At 36.5% G+C, this 24,222-nt stretch overlaps 1 protein-coding gene across 1 annotated transcript; it reads right to left on the reverse strand.

The window, feature by feature from the left end:
- Nucleotides 1-22,493: 22,493 nt before the first annotated feature.
- Nucleotides 22,494-23,898, reverse strand: LOC145053674 (early nodulin-like protein 8). Its single transcript, XM_079001763.1, has 2 exons — nucleotides 23,554-23,898; nucleotides 22,494-23,209 (listed from the first exon to the last, which is right to left on the reverse strand). Exons 1-2 carry the CDS (start codon nucleotides 23,744-23,746, stop codon nucleotides 22,653-22,655), a joined length of 750 nt encoding a protein of 249 aa, XP_078857889.1. The 5' UTR covers nucleotides 23,747-23,898; the 3' UTR covers nucleotides 22,494-22,652.
- Between the last annotated feature and the right edge of the window lie 324 nt (nucleotides 23,899-24,222).

Consider the following 24,222-nt stretch of genomic DNA (forward strand, 5'->3'; position numbering starts at 1 on the left):
GTTCCTATAACACACACCCTTAATATGATGCTACCCAATATCCAAACTTAACTGAACTAAGCATCATTTATAAGTCTTAGTTTAAAACTAAACAAGACTATAGTTCATGTAATCAACTTTCAATACCAACTCTGTTTAGAAAACACTATCATAATTTAGTTTGTTTGTGTGTAAGTGTGTGTGTGTGTGTATATATACATATATATATATGTATGTATATATAACATAGTATCATGTATTTAATAGAATAAGTATTTTATGTAACATCCCAAAAACACGATAAAAATTTTTAATTTTAATTTAAAAGTGAACCAAAGGTGATGTGCAATTGCCCGGACCTCCTCGCGACATGACATACATAGTTCACGTCGTAAGTAGGGTTAAAACCTTGGATTTTTAAAACTTGAAAATTGCTCACCTGGACTGAATGCTACATTTTAAGTAATCATATTTCCCTTAAGTATATTATATATATAATTAACACATATATAACCATATCTGGCTCACACAGTGTTTATATAATATTACCATTTATACAATTAACACATATTCCAAATAATAAATGTTGAATTCACATATAAACTTCAATAGATGTTTAATACTTTTAGTAAATACTTGTGTTAAAATTATGCTCTTAAAATTAACTATGCACTCACTTGATTGATGTGGAACACTCATGGGAAAGTCAACTCCTTGATTGACACATCAGTTTTCTCTTTTAAAGGACCTAAATACAAATATTACTAAGCCTCAATATTTGTTCGTATTCATAAAGTTATATTTAATCGTTACCGGATTCTTCAATAATCCTAACGAATACTTGAAGCTCTAGCTGATAAGGATTGACAAGGTAAGATCACTTTGGAGGTGGGATCCATTTGGCAATAAGACATACCATTTGTAAATTTTACTATAAACACTTCACGGATCTAGCCTAGACATCACTCCCGTAAGTAGATCACTTAATATAACTATTGATAATACTGATAATTATATTTATAAGTTCATAATAATGATTACAAGTATAAATATAAGTTATACTTAAAGCACAATAAAGTATAACTCAATTTACAAATTTTCTAGCGAAAAACTAGAACTGTGCGAGAAAAGTTTCGAAACCAAAAGCTCTATTTTGTCGGGTTTTCTGATGCTCGATAGCATCACTACTAACAGGTAAGAATTCCTAAATTCGGGCCTCGAGGTTACATGAAAGTTTTACAGAAATCGAAAGAGGAGAATGGTTGAAAATTGAACAAAATTCAGAATCTATTTATAGCCAATAACTGACGACGAGTTGTACCATGACAAGGGGTGCGCCATGCCACAACGTGGTGTTCATCCCAACTTATGCCACGTGTCTTCGTCTCCTTAATCCACACCATACATCTGTTCAAATAAGGGGGTTGTTGTCTTACCATGAGGTGTATTCTGAAGAAGCCACATCACACAGGTTTTTTTCCTCTATTTTCAAAAAGTCATAACCTTCTCATACTACCTTTGTTTTTTGACATTCTTTATATCCCCGATTTTGTGTCAAAGGTTACTATAACTTTCCTTTAGACTTCGTGTAACACCCGATGTTAGGTATTTCATTTCAATCCTCTATATTTTAAATGCTTTCAAATAAGGCCCTTATGTTGGGCATACTAGGCTGGTATATCTGGCATAAGTTAGCTTGGAAGTCGTGATGGAGAAGTAGTACGTTGGGCGTACATGTGGGTATGCGTACTCATGTAGACCTTAATCTCTAAACTTTTAGGGTTGTGTCCCCTATTTAAGCATCTTAATCCCCTTAGACCTTCTCATGACGAGCCTCCATCTCCTCTAAACCCTAAAATTGAAACCTTAGCCCTTGTGAGTGAGATTTAAAGCTTGAGAGTGATTTTTAAGTATTCTTGGTAGTAAACGAAGATCATTCAAGAGTTGATGTCGCATTCAAGCTTTTGGATCCAGAATCTACATCTCTTTGTTCAACTTTTGAAGGTATAAAGTTCATACCTTGGAGCTTGTTTTGTTAGGTCTTATTTAGACTTGGATTTATGTTCATTTTTTCCCAAGACCTGGATCTTTCTGAGTATGGAATACTCTAGAGCATATGAGTTGTCCATTCAGACGTTTTAGGGTGCTTAGAGTTATAAAAATGTTAGCTTGGTCAATTCGTTTCTTCCATGTATCACTTATGGAGTTTTTGGTGAAGTGAAATGTTATTTTTTTAGGATTAAGCTCTCTTTAGCCATTCAAAGGTATAAATTCAGACACTTTATGGATTCAGATACCTTTTAGAGTCATATTTGTGGTATGGGTAAAATGTCTTAATGATTAAGACCATAAAAATGAAGTTTTGGGACCAGCCACATACGTCGGGCGTACTCCTAGATACACCTATCGTAGCTAGTTGCGAGCATGATCCTTCTTTCCTTTACACTTTACGCCTAACATACAAATGGTTATGCCCCACATACGTCGCGGTTTAACTTTCGATGACTCTGTGACCTATTTGTGCCTCCAGTGGATTTGTGAGGAATTTTGAAGGGGAAAAACAGTCGTTTGCCCTAAATGTGGATTAGACTTGTCTTGGGATTATTGTAGTATGGAAATTACCTTAATTATTAATTAGGGTTAAATGGTGTAATTATTAGTCTGAGTCTAGTTCCAACAGTTCGGTGTGAGTTCCATCAGTCAGCTGTGGGAGGTGAGTCTGAAGGGTTTTAAGCATTCTCACACTCCTATGGTGTACATGCAACCCTATAAACCTTGGATCTATGTTTTCTCTATTATACTTGCAAATATTTGATATTCCAAGGTTTCATCCTAACTAGTATAATATGAAGCAACTATACTACAAGAAACTAGTAGAATGACATACCTTTTGATGGAGCTTGAAGTCTTGAACCTTTAAGAGCCTAGTGCCTCAAGTGTTGCACCTCAAATGGTTCATATAATATCAGGAACTCTTGGAATAACTTGAGAATAAGGATACTTGTACCAAATCGGTTTTGCCCTCTTGTGTACTATATACTAGTGCTTAGCTCTCATTTTATGAACCATAGACCTCTTTATATAGTGTGGAGGATTAGGGTTACATTCATGTAAACCCTAATACCCATGACCTTTCATTTCCATAGGATCCATGGGTTAAACACTCCATGGACCATCCATGAAAGCTTAGCCCAACCTAAATGAACTTGGCCCATCCTATATATAAGAGTCCATATTTAATTAGTTCCTTTTGATCACTAAATTAATTCTAAATTAATTCTTGATCAATACTAATTAAATAATATGATTTCATATTAATATAATAGAACTTATAATATATTAATATAAATCACCAGTATCCTTTTTCTCATTTTATCTATCCAATTGTTTCGATGCCATGCAACCCAAATGGACCATGCGAAGTCGGGTCAAATACATACCAATTATATTTATGGACTTAGACACTAATCCAACATAGTCTCCTCACTATTTTTACATGTGTGGTAGAATATATGTGTTGACTAGCTGGGTCTATGTGCTATTATTGTGATATGTGTTACTGTGTGTGATGAGACTTTGGGTAGTCTCTAGGGTTGCCAATCACCACAGGGCATGTTGTTTGCCTATTGAGGCTCCGAGTAGTCTCTAGGGTTGTTGATAACCCATAACTGTTTATTGTGTGTTGTATTATATATGGTATTTTGGGTAACTCAGTAAGTTTTGTGCTTACAGTTCTTGATTAGATGTGTTTCAGGTGCTTCTGAGGATTATGGGATGCTGAAGGCTTGATTGTACACATTCTTCTGCAGTTATGATTCCAGATATTTCTCTGATGTTTTGATGATGATTTTCATTTGACATTTATGATTTTCCTGAGACGGTTTTTATGAAAAATGTTTTTATATGAATTTTAAAATGAAAAATTTGGTTTGGAAATTTGGATGTTACAAATTGGTGTCAGAGCCCTGGTTTGAGGGATTTGGATGAACACTTGGGTGATTCCAAAATCAAACTAAGGCTATGAGGATTTTCATAAAATCTTTTCAAAAAGAAAAAAGAATTTCAAAGGAGAAAACTAATAGAACTGCATGCTAGGTGATAGGCTAAGGATTCTTCATGAAGAGTTTCATAGGGTTGCCTGATTTGTGATCCCTTTAGCCTAGGAGGTTGCTTTTATAAGATTGAACCTGTCATTGCTATTTGCTTAGTGCATGTTGGGTAATCGTACATGGTTAGGATTTTATAGGCTTAGAATTCCTGATTTACCCTTTGTTCCTGTTCCTTCTTTGGTTGTGGACTTGAGGTAGAATCATTTATTTGATTATCTATCGAGTCCCGTATTGAGTACAATTGGCATGCACGAAGAAATTGGCGAGGATAGAGGAGATCTCTGAGAGGCGGAGTGGTGTTGGGGAGTAGTCTAGGTTGAGTGCCTAGGTGCTTAGTAATGGTTCTGAGGAACCTACAGAGTGAGTGTAGAGATAACCTTGAGGCATAGAGTTCTTGTGGCTTAGGGTCTTAAGGGGACAACTTGGCATAAATACAGATTTGTGTGGAAGGTAGTGTTGGGACCGTACTACTAAAAGCACCAAATCCATACTCGAATCAAGAAGGAATCTTAGGTTATTGAGGAACTTGCAGTAGTGTGTAAGTGTTTATGTATGTGCTTTAGCTTGTTTCTAATAGTTTTCTTGTGTGTTTCAGCTTGTTTCTGTATGTTGGTTACTCAAGAAGGAATCTTAAAAGTCGTTGTCGAACTCTGACACGTCCATTAGATAAGGGATCACATATTCCTCCATTCTAGATATCATATGGACTGAGACATGGATTATAATCATTCTCTCTGTCCATTTGTTGTTTCCCGATTTTCGATTTATGACGACCGACTAATTGAACAAATCAAATCAGTCCAGGCTTTACCAAATCATCGAGGGGCCCACAGATATCGCTTTTATCCCTCCAAAAGTAAAAGGAATGGATAAACTTTGACTCATATGCTTGTTCTACTACTTGTTGAATCATACACAAAGGCACATTTTATAAGATCGAGTTACCAATGCGTTTTCGTGCAATCAATGTATAACCAACACATAGTCAACAACTCATATTTCTAGGTTTGAAGAATATAATATATTATCGTCTCATGATCACTCGTGATAAAATCCATGAAGTGATTCAAATGAGCATGGGTGTAATCCAGTACTCAGAACTTATGAGCACTCATAAATGTTGTAGCAACTCTTGTTATGTCCAGCACCTTAGACATCTACAAGCCAACTTCATGACAGTCTTGACTCATACCTACTTCCAACATATGACCGACTGTGAATGGTTTGAATAAATTAGTCATTCGGGAAGAATGACCTAGTTATTCTGGAAGTCAAAACATGCAAAGTTAAACACAAGAATAATCGAATCCAATATGGTCTCAAAACAGTTAAAGTAAATTACAAAAAATTTTGTACACTTCATTTATAGAGTAAATAATCTAGGAAAAATACGAAATGTGGTTTTTATATACTGAAATATGATTTTGGGTATTTAAGTGTATTTAATCTTAGAAAATAGGAGAAAAATAGTATACAGAGTAGAAAAATCAGAAACATTTTTATGTAGCCTCCTAATGTACTACAAAGTGTTCTAGTAAATTTTCAAAATTTTTGGATGAGTAAAACTATTTTTCCTGCTTTTAGACCATTATAAATACAAACATCGGAGAAAAATAGGAATACGTTATGAAAAATTCTGGAAATGTTTTTCTAAGTCTTCCACAGAGCGTATAATCTGTGAAAATTATTAGATACCATTTTTATATTCCCTAATGTGGTTTTTTTGATTTATTAGAGCTAAACAAAAAGAAAATTCAAAACCATATTAAACAGTAACAAAAATGGATGAAACTTAATGGGAGATGTTTATTAACTTATAGGATCATCTAATAATTTTTCCAGAATTTGTTTGCTAGTTTAAGTATTTTATATGATTTAACATTCTATTTTCTTTTTATTTTCATGTAAAAGTAAAGAAAAAATATATTGAGCTGAAAATTTCCAGAACACATCTTCATACAATTAATAACATTGAAAAATTGTTCTCTTATTTTTGATGTCGTAAAACATGCCTAAATGCTCAATAAATTATAGAGAAAACTTGGTTCTTGTGATTTTGGTAAAGATTATTGATGTTACTTTGAGAAGTTTTGCAACATGATACAAAGCCTTTTAAATCAAGATCTTTTTGTACCTCTTAATACATGCGGTTAAGAGTTCAAAATAATTTTTGAATGATTTTTAGTGATGAATACGTCCTTGGAACATGCAACACAAAACAAATGTTCATAAGGAAAGTGCTGTTTGAGCAACAGTTTTGTAAAAAATGTTAAAAATCGAAATATTGGAATTTTTTAGTGAGGTCATATGGGTTTGAAAGCTAACTCAAAATATTATATTTCAGAAAAAGAATCACGAATTTTGGTTAAGAAATGAGTGAGATATGACAGTTTAAAGTCAGGTAAAGAAATCTGGCAGATTGCATGCATGATGATTGGTTAGAAAAGTGAGTTTTCATCATTTCCTTGAGTAAATCTTTTGAAATAATTTAAATATATCATGATAAACTTATATGCACTGATCCTCTTGTAATGATTATGCACAAAGTCACAAAGACTTGGCAACAGACATTACAAAGTATTCCAGTGGAGATCATTCCATGGAAATGAAGTCTCAAATTCAAAGTACATTGCTTTGAACATCCTTCTTGCATTAAGTTTCCTAATCTTACATAAATTTAATTGATAACTTCCACCTATGAAACATTTCCATATTCCCATTCTAACTATCACTTCTGAACAAGAGTTGCCTCTTTTCAGAATATGTCAATATGGTCCTTCCAAAATTAACATTATACTTCCAACTCTCTCTAAGCAACCAATCCTTGGTAAACCTTAGATTGTCCTCGACAATTGCTTAATCATTTTAGTCATATCCAATTCTAGATTTTTTTCCCTCTTAATGCCCCCAGGCATTCGGAAAATTTAGAAAGGATAAATATTATAGCACATGTAATCGATCCTATACTCAAAGCTTATGGGACATGATTCATGATGTCTCACATAAAGACATGATCCTTGATCAATATTTTGCTACAATATATATTTTTTTAATTTGCCATGTTTTCATAATTCGACTATGAAGAGGGATGTCATAATCATAATCGAACTTTGAGAACGCAATATATATAGAATTTCCTTAAGTTGATCCATTCCAATATAAAATTCATATATATATATACACACACACACACACACACAAGGTTCTAAAAGGCGTGAGGCATGGCGTGGCGGCAAGGCCAAGCCTCAAGCTTAACGAGTTATGGCGAGCCATGGCGTTTTTCAAGGCATGATGTAAGGCAACGATTTTGTATTCATTTATAATTATATTACCACATAAATATAAATTTATATCAAATATACCTAGTATTTAGAAGTGTTATATCAACAACTAATAACAGAAAGTTAATAAAAAACACAATACTTGTATGTCCTAAAAAGAGCAAAAAAAACGTGTCTCAAAAGAAAAAAACACGTGCCATAACACGCCATAACGCGCCATGGAATGCCATATCACGCCTTGCCACGCGCCACGCCTAACAGCAACGTTATGAAGCTTTTCGTAACGGCGACGCCGCGCCTCACGCCATGGCGCGCCTTGGCGCTCGCTATAGCGCCTTTTAGAACATTGTGTGTGTGTGTGTGTGTGTGTATATATATATATATATATATATATATATATATATATATATATATATATATATATCATTGACTAAAGATGACTAAAATCTCAATCTAAGCTTTTTAGAATTGAAAAGAAGTATAATTTTCTCTCCCTTAGTTATAGCAAAACAACTTTTCCTAATTGAAACTTTTGTTTTTCTATAATTAATATTGCTAACTTGCAACACTTATCATAATTATCATGCTCTCACTAACATGATGATTATTATCTTAACACTTATGCTCCCACTAGCCTTGACATGTATCCAGAAATCAGCTGGACTTCTAGAAATCAATACTTTATTGACTTTCTTACCGAAATTCAGATTTCTGATACGAGATGCTTTGATAAAACTTTATCAAAATCATACACATTTCCTTAGATAACACACATGTGTGTCTAAACAATTTCAGAACTATGAAAAGGGATGTCGTAATCATAGTCTCAATTGTTTAGACCTTTTCCATTCCTCACAAGTCCATGCTAGTGTGTCGGTTAACCACACACGCTCCACTAACAACTTTGAGAATGCAAATATCACAATTGCTATCTACTTAAAACTACATAGTGAAAGCGTTTCCTCACCATCATTTTCATGAATCGGATAGAAACCTTATGACATTTAGATTTTATGGTGTATGTGTTCCTATCCATGTGAATTTGTCAAAACCATAATCACAAGACAAGGTTAGTGACAAATCTAAACTCATATGGACTGAACTTGTGCAGTCTTAACTTCTTGCCACCTGGCAGCACAAGGGCCTGCCATTGCTTCCAAGTTGTTATGCAACCAAATTGAGAACTCTCAGAACTCATATGCAAAGCCAACTTTAACTGGAAGGGGCACATAAATAGGAATATGTCAACATGATAGGTTATAAACCTCAAGTCATGTGCTAGTGATAAACTACAGGTTTTATTCTTGATTAGATCTTGAAATTCTTTCAGGATCTTTTAGACTCCCACTGTCCTCTTGACATATAAGATTCTCTTGTCAATTCCTTGACAAAGCAAATATTCAAGAGTTAGCGGTGATTCTTATCAAGACAAACACTTCACGCAATTGGCCCTAGTTGGTCTTTGTTTTATCCAAAACATCACAGCTTACCAATTTTAAATGTACAAGAGTAGAACACATTTTACTCTTACATTTGACAAGTGTTAATAAACCTTCTTTAAGATGTGTCACTTATGTTACAATCATGGAGTATGACTATAAGACTTGTTTTGGAACGAAGTATGACTCATCTTCTTTCTTTAACCACTTCAACAATTCATGACTCCTTTTCTTATCCATAAGAATGCACTAAGATGTCCTTAGAGGATGAATTGTGATATGTTCTCACAATCATTAAGATGATCATAAAACATGATACTAATGTACTCTCCCATCTTTTTAGATTTGAGAAACTTTTATCTTTCTGCCTAATTTGATTCTTCTTATTCGTTCAGCCGTACATCGAAACTTTTCCAATGTTTCAGAATTATACTTAAACTTGTAAGTATAACCAAATTTACTAAACTTTATTAAATCATGACGAATAGTCTTATCAATCTTTTGTGGTGGACTTGACCAGTACACATGAATGCGTACTCGATCCCTTAGTCTTTCACTTGACTCACATATACATGTGAACAAGGCATTATTCTTAATTTTCAAAAGATGAAAATTCTCATTCATCATACAACTTGCATGATTCCAAGTTTCGGTCCAATTGAAAACTTGGGTGATGAGAATCTTTCCTTATTTGGTAAATCTAGATACTACCACAAATGAAAAAATCAAATTCATATTTCCGTTATTGTTAGAAACATACAAACATCAATTTTCCATAAATACCATTGCAAGGAGCTATAAAATAAAACAAAATTTTATTTATTTATTAAAATGAGGCAAAAAAAACTTTTTCCTTACAATGCAACTTTAAATGAAAACTATGCTATTACATACTTCCTAGCAATCTATCATAACTCCTAAGTAGTAGCTCAAGAATCCGATCTTCGAACCATGAGATTAAAATCCATCTTCGCGATCAGATTCAACATACTCTTCCTTTAAGTTTCCTTCCCTTTGCTTGATCCTGCCAAACATCAAAATGTAACCGAGTCACATTTTGTATTATGAATCATCAATTAGGAACTTAATAGAGTTAGATAGTGGAATTTACCCGAAGTAGAGTCAAATTTTTTGACTTTACCATCCTTATGATCTTTCATGTAAATAGGGTAGCTTCGCAACCAAAGTCCCTTCCTTAGGCAATAAAAACATATGGACCCTTTGGGAATGGTACACGGGAATATCTCAAACTTAGCCTTTCTCTTTACCATTTGGTCAACCGAGTTGACTATGGCCGATCCCTTTCCATTGGAAAGTGAAAGATTTTCTGGATTTCCAATGTTACCATTGTCAATGTCCATGGAAGTTTGGTAAGTTGATCTTCCATTCAAATTTTCTTTACAGGTGCTCAAAAGCATTGCTGATTCAGCAGCATCAAGCAAATAGGTAAGTTCATTAAGGGTCATGTCATAGTCTGTTACATAGTAGTCCTTAAAGAACTCACTATGTGACTTAGAATGTGATTGAAGAACCTAGTCAACAACCAACTTCCTCAAGACTTATGTGACTTTATCTCCAAGATGTGAGAACATATAGACTTTGCTTGCCAATAGGGCTTGAGTGACCTTGAACTTTTCAAGAACTTATAGGTTAGGGAGAATAATTGGAGGAGGTAGAAGAAGAGAAGAATGATTTCCATGATCCAACCATGGGACGTCATCTTTATTAGGAAAGCTTGTTTCAAGAGATTTAAGAAGATCATAGTTGTTTGAACTAGACATCTACAATGGGAGAAATTCAAGTTAGTTGATTTAAGTCCTTACTATAACACCCATTATGAAATATTAAGGCTAGGACCCAACACAATATTTTATAACTTGGAAGAGGGATGTCGTAATCCAAACTATAAAACATTTGAAGGTAGGCGAATGACGATTCACCAATTTCCACCATGAAAAACGAAATGAAATATTAGGTTTTAATTGGATTTGAAACTCCTAGATCTTTTGAGATTCATTGAACTTTTCAATGGCATGTTTCAATCTCTATTGTGCTCTCTCAAGTTTGTGACTGGGATGTCGAGGATCACAAACAAGGTGTGAATAAGCATGCAAATATACTTGGTACCCTTAATATTTATCACTTAATCGATGTGCCGGTTAACCACACGCGCTCCACCGATTCTATGATAAACATTAAGTTACCCTTTTCCTACCTTGTTAAATCCATTCTAGTATGCCGGTTAACCACACGCGCTCCACTACCGACTTAAGCAAAGTGCAAAGTGTAATTTCACAGGTTAGCACCAAATTCACATTTTCCTAAACTAACTAAGATTGAGAATTTATAAAAGGTTTAGTTACTTTATATTTATCATTATACTTATAATGAAGGGACAATTATAGTCCTTGTCCTACCCGTTCGGCTAACAACCCTCCACTAGTCAAGGAAGTGGTGGGTGAGAGTGGACACCCATTAAGCTGCTATTTTATAGGCAACAACCTTATACCCCCCTTATAGACCGCCTTCGTGAATGAGGCCTACTAACGGTAAGACTGACTTGATCTTATACATACATACATACATACATACATACATACATACATACATACATACATACATACACACACACACATATATATATATATATATATATATATATATATATATATATATATATATTATTAACTTATAATATTATAAAGTATAAGGGTTGAATTTTAACTTTTAAAATTCTAAGGGTTGGAACTAAAGTTTTTAACGTGACTTTACATGTTCTAAAACTTGAGGGCAAGTTTTGTAACTTTCAAAACTTTTCAACTTCATAACTTGTGAGTTAACGGTTTATTTAAATAAAAGACTCTTCATTTTATGTAACCTATGTGTTCGTTAATGGACTTTAAAAGGAAGACTTTTGGTAATCCATAACTTGAGGACAAATTATGGATTCCATTAAAACACATCAAGATCAAGAGTTAAACTAAAAAACTATTTGCAAATAATTCCTATGATCTACTAAACTCATAAGTGTATGAACAATCATATCAACAATTTCAAGAATTACATAAACACACATAAACTTGAAATTTTGATAAACCTTGAAATTGGTTTACCAAAATCATTACAACATCAAAAGCAGTTTTATAAGTCTAAAACAGTTTAAGGTAACGATTCTAGACCAATTCCAGCCTTAAAACACGAAAATCTGCCAACTGGAAGACCAACTCATCGAGTTATATAAGGAACTCGTTGAGTTCATGCTTTAACACATGAACTCATCGAGTTTTTGGCCAGAACTCGTCGAGTTTTCAGTATGGGCAGTTCCTTGGTTTTGAAAAATAAGTTGCATCAAGTATAATTGAAAACAATCCTAGGCTCTGATACCACTGAAGGGTTTTGAGCATTCTAACACTCCTATGGTGTACATGCAACCCTATAAACCTTGGATCTATGTTTTCTCTATTATACATGCAAATATTTGATATTCCAAGGTTTCATCCTAACTAGCATAATATGAAGCAACTATAATACAAGAAACTAGTAGAATGACATACCTTTTGATGGAGCTTGAAGTCTTGAACTTTTAAGAACCTAGTGCCTCAAGTGTTGCACCTCAAATGGTTCACACAACATCAAGAACTCTTGGAATAACTTGAGAATAAGGATACTTGCACCAAATCGGTTTTGCCCTCTTGTGTACTATATACTAGTGGGTAGCCCTCATTTTATGAACCATATACCTCTTTATATAGTGTGGAGGATTAGAGTTACATTCATGTAAACCCTAATACCATTGACCTTTCATTTCCATAGGATCCATGGGTTAAACACTCCATGGACTATCCATGAAATCTTAGCCCAACCTAAATGAACTTGGCCCATCCTATATATAAGAGTCCATATTTAATTAGTTCCTTTTGATCACTAAATTAATTCTTGATCAATACTAATTAAATAATATGATTTCATATTAATATATTAGAACTTATAATATATTAATATAAATCACCAGTATCCTTTTTCTCATTTTATCTATCCAATTGTTTTGATGCCATGCAACCCACATGGACAATGCTAAGTCGGGTCAAATACATACCAATTATAGTTATGGACTTAGACACTAATCCAACAGAGTCTCCTCACTATTCTTACATGTGTGGTAGAATATATGTGTTGACTAGCTGGGTCTATGTGCTATTATTGTGATATGTGTTACTGTGTGTGTTGAGACTTTGGGTAGTCTCTAGGGTTGCCGATAACCACAGGGCATGTTGTTTGCCTATTGAGGCTCCGAGTAGTCTCTAGGGTTGCTTATAACCCATAACTGTTTATTTTGTGTTGTATTGTATTTGGTATTTTGGGTAACTCACTAAGGTTTGTGCTTATAGTTCTTGATTAGATGTGTTTCAGGTACTTCTGAGGATTTTGGGATGGCGAAGGCTTGATTGTACACACTCTTCTGTAGTTATGATTCCAGATATTTCTCTGATGTTTTGATGATGATTTTCATTTGACATTTATGATTTTCCTGAGACGGTTTTTATGAAAAATGTTTTTATATGAATTTTAAAATGAAAAATTTGGTTTGGAAATTTGGATGTTACAAATTTGTGTCAGAGCCCTGGTTTGAGGGATTTGGATGAACACTTGGGTGATTCCAAAATCAAACTAAAGCTCTAAGGATTTTCATAAAATCTTTTCAAAAAGAAAAAAGAATTTCAAAAGAGAAAACTGGATGAAGTAGTATGTAGGATCAGCTAGAGCTCGTGCGATTGTTTCCCAAAATATCTCTATTTATTCTATGTGTAGTGTTGACTTGTTATCTTATGAATTGATAGAATTGCATGCTAGGTGATAGGCTAAGGATCCTTCATGAAGACTGTGATAGGTTTGCCTGATTTGTGATGCCTTTAACTTAGGAGGTTGCTTTTATAAGATTGAACCTATCATTGCTATTTTTTTAGTGCATGTTGGGTAATCGTACATAGTTAGGATTTTATAGGCTTAGAATTCCTGATTTACCCTTTGTTCCTGTTCCTTCTTTGGTTGTGGACTTGAGGTAGAATCATTTATTCGATTATCTATTGAGTCACTTATTGAGTACAATTGGCATGCACGAAGTAATTGGTGAGGATAGAGGAGATCTTTGAGAGGCAGAGTGGTGTTGGGGAGTAGTCTAGGATGAGTGCGTAGGTTCTTGGTAATGGTTATGAGGAACCTTCAGGGTGAGTGTAGAGACAACCTTGAGGAATAGAGTTCTTGTGACTTAGGGTCTTGAGAAGACAACTTGGCATAAATACAAATTTGTGTGGAAGGTAGTATTGGGCCCGTACTACTAAAAGCACCAAATCCATACTCGACTCAAGAAGGAGTCTTAGGGTACTGAGGAACTTGCAGGAGTGTGTAAGTGTTTGTGTATGTGCTTTAGCTTGTTTCTGATAGTTTTCTGGTGTGTTTTCATATGTTGGTTACCCTAGGTTCGGGCTCTAGTGACCCCAAGAGGGCGAGCTTCTGTGATGATAAGATCCGTAGGATCATTGTCGCCGAGGTGGCCGCGACTATCAGAGAGGCCATACCAGATATGTTTTGGTCTATTACGACCATGCTGATCGCAGGGGTGATTAGTTGTGGTACCTGGAGTTCAAAAACATGAAGCCACTAGAGTTTGGCAGGACCAAGGACTCGACTATTGTGATGATATGGATTTCTAATATTGAGGGTTGTTTCTACACTTGCTCCTGTCCGGAGAATTTGAGGGTTCGCTTTGCGTTGAACCTGCTTCACTTGGGAGCGAATGATTTGTGGAAGTTTGTGACGATTCACTATTCCCATGCAAAGCGTTATGCAATGACTTGGGAGAGATTTACTGAGATGTTTAAAGATGAGTTTGTGCCAGTGGTTGAGAGAGAGAGAGAGAGAGAGAGAGGTTGTCCCAGGAGTTGCTTTCTTTCAAGCAAAAGACAGAGATGGTGACTAAGATCACCAACATGTTCCATGACAAGGCCCTTTTTTTTCCTTGAGCTCGTGTCTTCGGAGCAGGCATGTGTGAGTCGATATCTGAGTATCCTGAGGATGGATATTCGTGAGTTCGTTGCAAACACTTCACATCGGACATTAGTTGAGCGACAGACCAACTCCAGGAGGAGGGAGATTGAGTTGGAGGCTTAAGCGAGAGGGGAGAGGGAGATTCATGGGAGAGATAGGAGCCCAGTGTAGTCGCGGATGGTAACTAAGCAGTTCAAACTCGCAAACTCGAGAGATGGAGGCCAGAAGGGCCACACTTGTAGCAAGTGCGGAAAGGGTCACAAAGGACCCTATCGGTCAAGGACTATTTGCTACCTGTATGGCAAGGAGGGGAATATGGTGAAGGATTTCCCCAAGGGATTTCGGGTTTGCTTCAATTGCAACTAGATAGGTCAGATGAGGTCCGAGTGTCCTCAACTTTCATAAAGGATAGTTCGGACTCCTGCTCCTACTATTTTGCGTATTACTAACGGCCGACAGGGGAAAGTCAAGGCTCCGAGGGCTCGAGGGAGAGCATTTCAGCTAACAACAGAGGATGCTCGATCGTCACTAGGCATTGTGGCTGGTATTGTTGGATTAGGTGTCAAAGCCCATAACTATAATTGGTATAAACTTGAATTGATAGTAGCACAGTCCTTTTAGGTTGTCCTTAAACCTAGCAATTGGAAAGGATGATTTTTGGAGAGAGTGGTTGATTTATTATTTGATTAATAAATTGAAATAAAATATTTATTAATATATTATGAGATTAATATATTAATTAGAAATAGTAAAATTTAATTAATAATTAATAAGAAATTAATTGGAATTAATTTCACGATTAATGGAATTAACTAAAAGTGCAGGATCTAAAGTGCAATTGTTCAATAGTTGAGCAAAAGGCTCCACAACCTTCTGCCAAGAGGGTGGACGGTTTCTAGGGGATAAGCTAGGGTTTCTAGATTATCCCATGTGGATAATTATGGAGCTGGATAATTATCAATTTGAAATATTATTATTATATTTAGATTATGGTTATCTAGGGCATCCTTGTACCACTATATAAAGGACCCTACACCGAGCAATTTCGGCCACTCATACTCTTAGAGATCTGGGCCAAAATTTTACCCTCCTCCATCCTCTCTCCATAATCTCCTTTTTGCTTGTGTTGGATGTGAACCATTAGAGGCACGAAGCTTGTGGTGCTTGCTTCCAAAATATCAACAAGAGGATTTCCAGTTGTTTGCTACAAGAACTATAAGGTATGTAACCCTAACCCTTCTCTTTAGTAATTTTTGAAAATTACCTAGGGTTTCTAAGGTTCTTTTTTTTTTAAATTTTCAGAGTTATAGGTTCAATAATGAAAACATAGATCTTGTTTTAGGTTGCATGCATACTTAAGAGTTTTAAGTTTGTTTTGTTATGCCTAAAACCCACTAGGTATATGTTTCTTAATTATTTTTTTATTGATTTGTTTTATGTTTGCTTATGATCTTTCTCCCGTTAGGTACTTTCCTTGTGAATTTTGTACATGCTCTTGTGATGTTTGACTCGGGTGTGAGTCGATATTTTGTGGCATCACCCTTTTGTTGTGATTTTAGCATTGAACGTGAGGCCTTGAGTAGGCCATTGAGGATTTCCATAGCTGATGAGCATGTGGTCTCCGTTTCAAACATCTATTGGGGATGTGTATTGGAAATTTTTGGTGTTGGGTACGCGATAGACTTTATCCCTATTACGATAGGAGATGTCTGTATTATCATGGGTATGGATTGGTTGAGCCGGTTTGGGGATCTGATTGAATGTGAGCGACAATTGGTGATAGTTCGAGATCTTAGTGGGGAAGTGCTTACAATTTACAGTGAGGGTACAAGGTCAGGATAGACTTTTTGTTCTGCCACCAGGGTGAGGCAGTGTTTACAGCATGGGTGCATGGGTTATCAGGCATATGTGGTGGATACTCATGTTAACGAGAAGAGATCGATTTCCATTTTTGATGTTCCTATTGCACGTGATTTCCCTGATGTTTTTTCAGAAGAGTTGCCAGATGTGCCTCCCAAGAGGCAGGTGGAGTTTCAGATCGACCCGATCCTTTATATGACGTCGATTGCCAAGGCACCATATCGCCGTACGTCACCTGAGATGCATGAGTTTTCCTCTCAGCTTTAGGGACTGTTAGAAAAGGATTTTATTTGGACGAGTCATCGTGTGGAGCACCGATTCTTTTTGTCAAGAAAAAAAATGGTTTACACTGGATGTGTATTGACTATCGGGAATTGAACAAACTGACGGTGAAGAACCGCTATCCGTTTCCGAGGATTAATGATCTTTTCGATCAATTGCAGGGGGCATCTTGGTTCTCCAAGATCGATCTGAGATCCGGTTACGATCAGATCTGGGTATAAGATGAGGATATTTTGAAGACGGCCTTCCGAACTCGGTATGGGCATTACGAGTTCGTGATGATGCCTTTTGGGCTCACCAATGCATCGACGTCATTCATGGATCTCATGAACCGAGTGTGTAGGTCTATGTTGGATTGGTCATTGATTGTCTTAATCGATGTTATTTTGGTCAATTCGAAGACCATAGAATAGCACGATGAGCATTTGCACGAGATTCTTGGGGTTTTACGGACGGATAGGTTGTATGCCAAATTCTCCAAGTGAGAGTTATGGTTGCGTGAGGTTCAGTTTCTGAGGCACCTCGTTAATCATAACAGTATCTTGGTTGACCCATCCAATATATAGGCGGTTATGCGATGGGAGGTTCCAAAGTCTCCATCTAATATTCAGAGTTTCATTGGTTTGGCGGGATATTATTGGAGATTCATTCGGACTTCTCTAAGATTGTCTTCCCTCTCACCAAGTTTATAAGGAAGGATGTTGTGTTTAGATAGGGGCCTGAGCAGTAGGCATCATTTGAGACTCTTCGGCGGAGACTTTGTGAGGTGCCAGTACTTGCCCAACCTGAGGGATTTAAAGATTTTATGGTCTATTATGATGCATCTATTTCAGGATGAGGTGTTGTGTTGATGTAGAGAGGGCATGCGACTATGTACGCTTCGAGGAAGTTGAAGCCTCATGAGGCGAAGTATCCCACCCTTGATCTTGAGTTAGGGGCGGTTGTTTTTGCGCTCAAGATTTGGTGTCATTCTCTTTATGGGGTTCAGTGTACCATCTACATGGACCACAAGAGCCTATAATATCGTATGGATCAACCTAATATGAACATGAGGCAGATGAGGTGGCTTGATGTAGTAAAAGATTATGATTGCAAGATTATGTACCACCCATGCAAGGGGAATATGGTTGCCAACACCTTGAGCTGGAGGGCAGTCAGTGCCTTGATTCAGGATGTATGCTTGAGGATGACTGTGATAATTCTATTATTGGAGATGATCCAGGATACGTAGTCAAATGTCATCAAGGAGTAGAATTAGAAGAGTGAGCGGGTGGTCAGCTAAGTTTCAGCCTTTGATATCGACAACATGGGGTTATTGACTCTTCATGGACGAGTTTGGGAACCGTATACTGGTGGGGTCGACCTGTGTTAATGGATAAGGCCCACAAGTCGAGATTCTCCATTCATCTGGGGGCTATAAAGATGTATCTTGACCTAAAACATAACTATTGGTGGACGCATATGAAGAGGGACGTGGCCTGGTTCATGGAGCGGTGCTTGACCTGTCGGAAGGTCAAGGCCAAACACCAGAACCATCACGACAAGTTGCAGCCCTTGGAGGTCCTACTATAGAAGTGGGAGCAGATCACGATGGATTTCATTACAAAATTGTCAAAGATTGCGAAGGACTTTGATGCTATATGGGTGATAGTTGACCGTTTGATGAAGAGTGCTCACTTCTTAGCCATAAGTGAGAGCTCTTCCATCGAGAAGTTGGCCGAGATTTATGTTCAAGAAGTAGTGGTTCCTCAAGGAGTGTCGACTTCTATTTTTTCAGATCAGGATGTTCGTTTTACTTCCATATTTTGGAAGAGTTTTCATGAAGAGTTGGGCACCTGATTGCATTTCAGTACCGCCTATCATCCACAAACATACGGGCAGAGTGAACGGACTATTCAAATGCTTGAGGATATGTTACGGGCCTGCATCATTGATTTTGGTGGGAGCTGGGACTCCTACCTTCCTTTGGTTGAGTTTTCTTACAACAACAGCCATCATGCCAGCATTAGAATGCCTCCCTTTGAGCTTTTGTATGGGAGGAAGTGTTGGACTCCTATCTATTGGGGAGAATTCGGAAAAGGGTCATAAGGAGCACTGAAATAGGGCTCAAGATGACAGAGCTTATTCAGCAGGTCAGGAAGAGGTTGTTGATGGCCTAGAGCTGTCAGAAGAGTTACGCGGATCAGAGACACTATGAGTTGGAGTTTCAGGTTGCAGATTTGGTGCTTCTGAAGGCATCACCTTAGAAAGGTGTTATCCGATTCAGGAAGTTGGGCAAGCTGGGCTCCAGGTTTATTGGTCCTTTTAGAGTGATAGCCCGAGTAGTCAAGGTGACATATTGATTAGAGCCACCTGAGGTGTTGAGTCAGATTCACGACACCTTCCATGTATCCCAGTTGAGGAAGTGTGTAGTCGATGAGTCGGTTGTGGTTCCTTGGAGGACATTCAACTCGATGGTCGCCTTAATTACATCAAGAGGCCGATGACGATTCTGGATAGGAAGGTGAAGACCTTGAAGAATAAGGTAGTGAAATTGGTTAAAGTTAAGTGGAAACATCGAACAAGCTCTTAGTGGACATGGGAGCCTGAGGCTGAGATGCGAGAGCATTATCCTGATCTCTTCGCATAGGTTAACTTTGAGGACGAAGTTTGATTCTAGTGCGGGAGAATTATAACACCTGATTTCAAGTATTTTCATTTCAATCCTTTATATTTTAAATACTTGCAAATAAGTCCCTTACGCTGGGCGTACCAGGTTGGTAAGTCGGGCGTAAGTCAGCTTGGAAGTCGTGGCAGAGAAGGAGTACACTGGACGTATATGTGGGTACGGTGGGCGTACTCGTGCATACCTTAAACCCTAAATTTTTAGGGATGTGTCCCCTATTTAAGCATCTTAATCCCCTTAGACCTTATCCTGATCAACCTTTGTATCCTCTAAACCCTAAAATAGAAACCCTAGCCCTTATGAGTGATATTTGAACCTCGAGAGTGATTTTTGAGTATTCTTGGCAGTGAATGAAGATCTTTCAATAGGTGGTGTTGCATTCAAGCTTTTGGATCCAAAATCTATATTTCTTTGTTCTTCTTTTGAAGGTATAAAGTCATACCTTGGAGCTTGTTTTGTTAGATCTTGTTTAGACTTTGATTTAAGTTTATTTTGTCCCAAAACCTTGCTCGTTGTGAGTATGGAATACTCCAGATCATATGAGTTGTCCTTTCAGACGTTTTAGGGTGCTTAGAGTCATAAAAATGTTAACTTAGTCCTTTCCTTTCTTCCATGCATGATTTATGGAGTTTGTGGTAAAGTGAAATGTTAGAGTTTTGGGATTAAGCTCTCTTTAGCCATGCAAAGGCATAAATTCAGAGACTTTATGGATTAAGACACCTTTTAGAGTCAGATATGGGGTTTGGAATAAAGTGTCTTAGTGGGTAAGACCTTAAAAATGAAGTTTTCGGATCAGCCACATACGCAGAGGGCACTCCTTGCTACGTATGACATAGGCAGCTGTGAGCCTGAACCTTCTTGCCTTTGCACTCTACACCCAACGTATAGATAGTTATGCCCTGCGTACGGCTGCACTTTGACTTTCATTGACTTTGTGACCCATTTGTGCCTTAAGTGGATTTGTGAGGAATTTTGAATGTGAAAACGATCTTTTTCCCTAAATGTGGATTAGAGTTGTCTTGGGATTAGTAGGGTATGGAAATTACCTTTATTATTAATTTGGGTTAATTGGTGTAATTATTAGGCGAAGTCTAGTTCTGGCAGTTTGGGTGTGAGTTCTATCAGTCATCTGTGAGAGGTGAGTCACCTCATTATTCTTACATGTGTGGTAGAATATGTGTTTTGACTAGTTGGGTCTATGTGTTATTACTATAATATGTGTTACTGTGTGTGTTGAGACTTTGGGTAGTCTCCAAGGTTGTTGATAACCTACAAAGCGTGATGTTTGCCCACCGAGACTTCAGGTAGTCTCTAGGGTTGTTGATAATCCATAACTATTTATTTTGTGTTGTTTTGTATGTGGTACTTTGGGGAACTCACTAAGCTTTGTGCTTACAGTTGTTGATTAAATGTGTTTCAGATGCTCTTAAGGATTGCTGGAAGACGATGGCTTGATTGTACACATTCGCCTGCTGTTTGTGATTATAGATATTTTGGGACACTTTGATGTTTTGATGATGATTTGTAGTTGACATTTATGATTTTTTTAGATGGTTTTTATGAACAATGTTTTTATATGAATTTAAAAATGTAAAATTTGGTTTGGAAATTTGGATGATATACTTCGTCGGCTACTTCACGTTCTATTTTTTAATTTACAGTTTATGAGGAATAAACTGTAAAATACCTTGCGAAATTCATAACTTCTTCATATGAACTCCGTTCTCGATGTTGTTTATATAGACAAATTCGTATTTACGAGCACATCAACTTTCGTTTAGATTGTTTTATCTAACGAGCAACCGATCTCTATTTCACTTTTTATGACACACACACTATATCATACCGAACACAAAAACTTTGAAAACTCATAATTATTTTATACGAAATCAAATTTCAGCATTCTTTATATACTTAAAGCTTCATAATTACAATTACTAAGACTTTCATTAAGATTATTTATTCTAAATAATTTTCTTTCAAAATATTATTTTTATCGCTTTAACGATAAATTTATAATACAGTTTTCTACAAACATTATATAATTTTAATATTTGTTCGTATAACATGTATATAGTTCGTAACGTGTATGAAGAACAATTAATCTATTCAAGGATTTTTATATTATTCAATAAAATGAATAATCGCTTAAATCGTCTAGCTCGAATTCGCATGCATTATACTATAGATTAAGAAATATAAATTTAGTTTCAATGTTAAATCCAATAATCGCTTAAATCGTCTAGCTCGAATTCGCATGCATTATACTATAGATTAAGAAATATAAATTTAGTTTCAATGTTAAATCCAAATTAAATTATAATCAAATACTAAGCAGAAAAGATTACAACAACGTAATTTTAAAAACTATGTAAGATTCTATCTTACAATGTTAATACAAAATGTATTTCCATAATCTTAAGAAAAATCGTAATCTTTAAATAATACTCACGCATTAAATTTGACATATTGAGGAGGCTTTCATGCATGTGTTTTGGCATTTACTAGACTTAATCTTTTGAAAATAATATAAAAAGTCGAAAATTGAGCCATAATGTATGTACTTTAAAAAGCTTACTTTATAATTGTTATACATGGTGCAAGATGCCTAAGATAAAAAGGAAACCCATAAATCTGCATATGTGGAATTGTTCAAAGGGTAATTCCCAGATTACCTCAAAATAATGATAATTAAATAAACACAATAACTTTTCATATATAAAAGGTTGTGATACGGGAGAATATGACCACTTTGGAATCAATACCATTTCTTTTTGATAATAACTTATTATGTCTTTATAGCCTTTAAAATAGAATAGAATAAATCCACAAGTTAATAAAAGAACTGAAATTTATTGATACGAATATGAAAAATAACATAATTTAATTCAATCCTTACAAACGTGAGAAAAAATAAACCCAGAAATTAATCACACACAGCCGTGTAATCGCTCAAACTAATGATCAAGATAATAAAAAAAATATGATTACTCTAGTAAAAGAAAGCTAAAGCAAAGGCCAAAAAAGTGACCGGCACCGCAGCCATCAAAGATGCAGCGTTGCTAGGTGCTGGTGGAGGAGGAGTGGAGTCACCGGCAGGAGATGGGGTGGTGCTGCCTGTAGGAGATGGGCTGGATTCAGGAGGTGATGGTGGTCTGTCTCCAACCGGAGAAGGTGCGGGAGAAGAGGTAGGTGGTGTGATGGTGGTGGAAGGGCCGGGGGCTGGGGTTGGGCTGGTGGTTGGCGGAGAAACCGGTGACGGTGTTGGTGTGGGGGTGGGGGTGGCTGCTGGAGGAGGAGTGGTGGGTGTGGGTGCTGGTGGTGGGGTGGTAGGTGCGGCGGCTGCAGCAACTACGTTGACGGTCAACTTCTGACCAATTTGGCAATGTGATCCGACAGTGCAAACGTAGTAGTGGGTGCCTGGAGTCGTCAAGGTGAGGGTGACAGGGCCGGCGGTGGCGATGGAAATCGGGTTGGTGGTGGTGCATGGGCCATACGCCGCTTGTGATACTTCCGCCACGTTGTGCGCACCGGTGGTGAAGTTAAAAACTGCAACCGAAAAAAAAAGGGTTAATTAATCAAATAAAATATATAAAATATAAATAGCTATAATTAGTCAAATTCCTACCACTAAAGTCAATTAAATTAATTAAATATATCATATAAAATAAAATAAAAGTAATCGCATTATTGTTCTTTATTGCTTTCAAAGTAATTGACGGAGTAGGTTTGTTTGCATGTGACATGTTTTCCCATTTATTCATAATCATATTTAAATAATAATATATTCCAATTTTTAATCAACGAATAAAACTAATAAAACACAGTTTCTAAAAGTGTATGTGGCCGTGGAAGCGGCGGTGGACGGCGGTTTGAATTATATATATACGTACCAAGAGAGTCGCCGACGGTGAAGTTCTGTTGGGATGCCCAGGTTGTGTAAGCGGCGGCGCCGTTTGGAGGAATGGTCCAGCCCAAGGCGTCTCCGACGACATGTCTTGTCTGAGCAATGGAGCTTTGCATCTGCATGGAAGCTACCATCATCATCATCAACATAACCATACACGACTTCATTGATCCAGCCATTTTTGTGTTCTTCAAACTAAGAATCTCAGGTCGCCCCGTTTCTCTCTCTAAAACACTCCTGAGTTTCTCTCTCTAAGCACTTCGTGAGTTTCTCTCTCTCTCTCTCTCTCTGAATGTATTAGCTAGGTTTGTGGAATGTGATTTATAGGAATAGCCAAATGGGTGTTTGTATATATAGGAAAGTTTAAGAAGTAGCGGAGAAAGAGCGCCTTCTCCGTGTTATAAGCATATACAAACTCGTTTGCATTTATTAATATAATAAATAAATCCCAAAAAATTACTTCTAGAAAATACATTAAAACGTTGAATTTTCTGGATAATAATATAAAATATTTTGATTATGGTATGCTTTTAGTATAGATGCAATGTTTTCGGGATGCATGAAAATAGATTATTATTCTTTTTGCAATTTAATAGTTGAATTATGGTATGTTAGTATATATGGTATTATATTATACACGATATTTACGGAATGC

The sequence above is a fragment of the Lactuca serriola genome, chromosome 5, assembly GCF_051521515.1.
Source record: "Lactuca serriola cultivar US96UC23 chromosome 5, Lser_US96UC23_V15, whole genome shotgun sequence".
In the NCBI taxonomy this organism is placed as follows: Eukaryota; Viridiplantae; Streptophyta; class Magnoliopsida; order Asterales; family Asteraceae; genus Lactuca; species Lactuca serriola.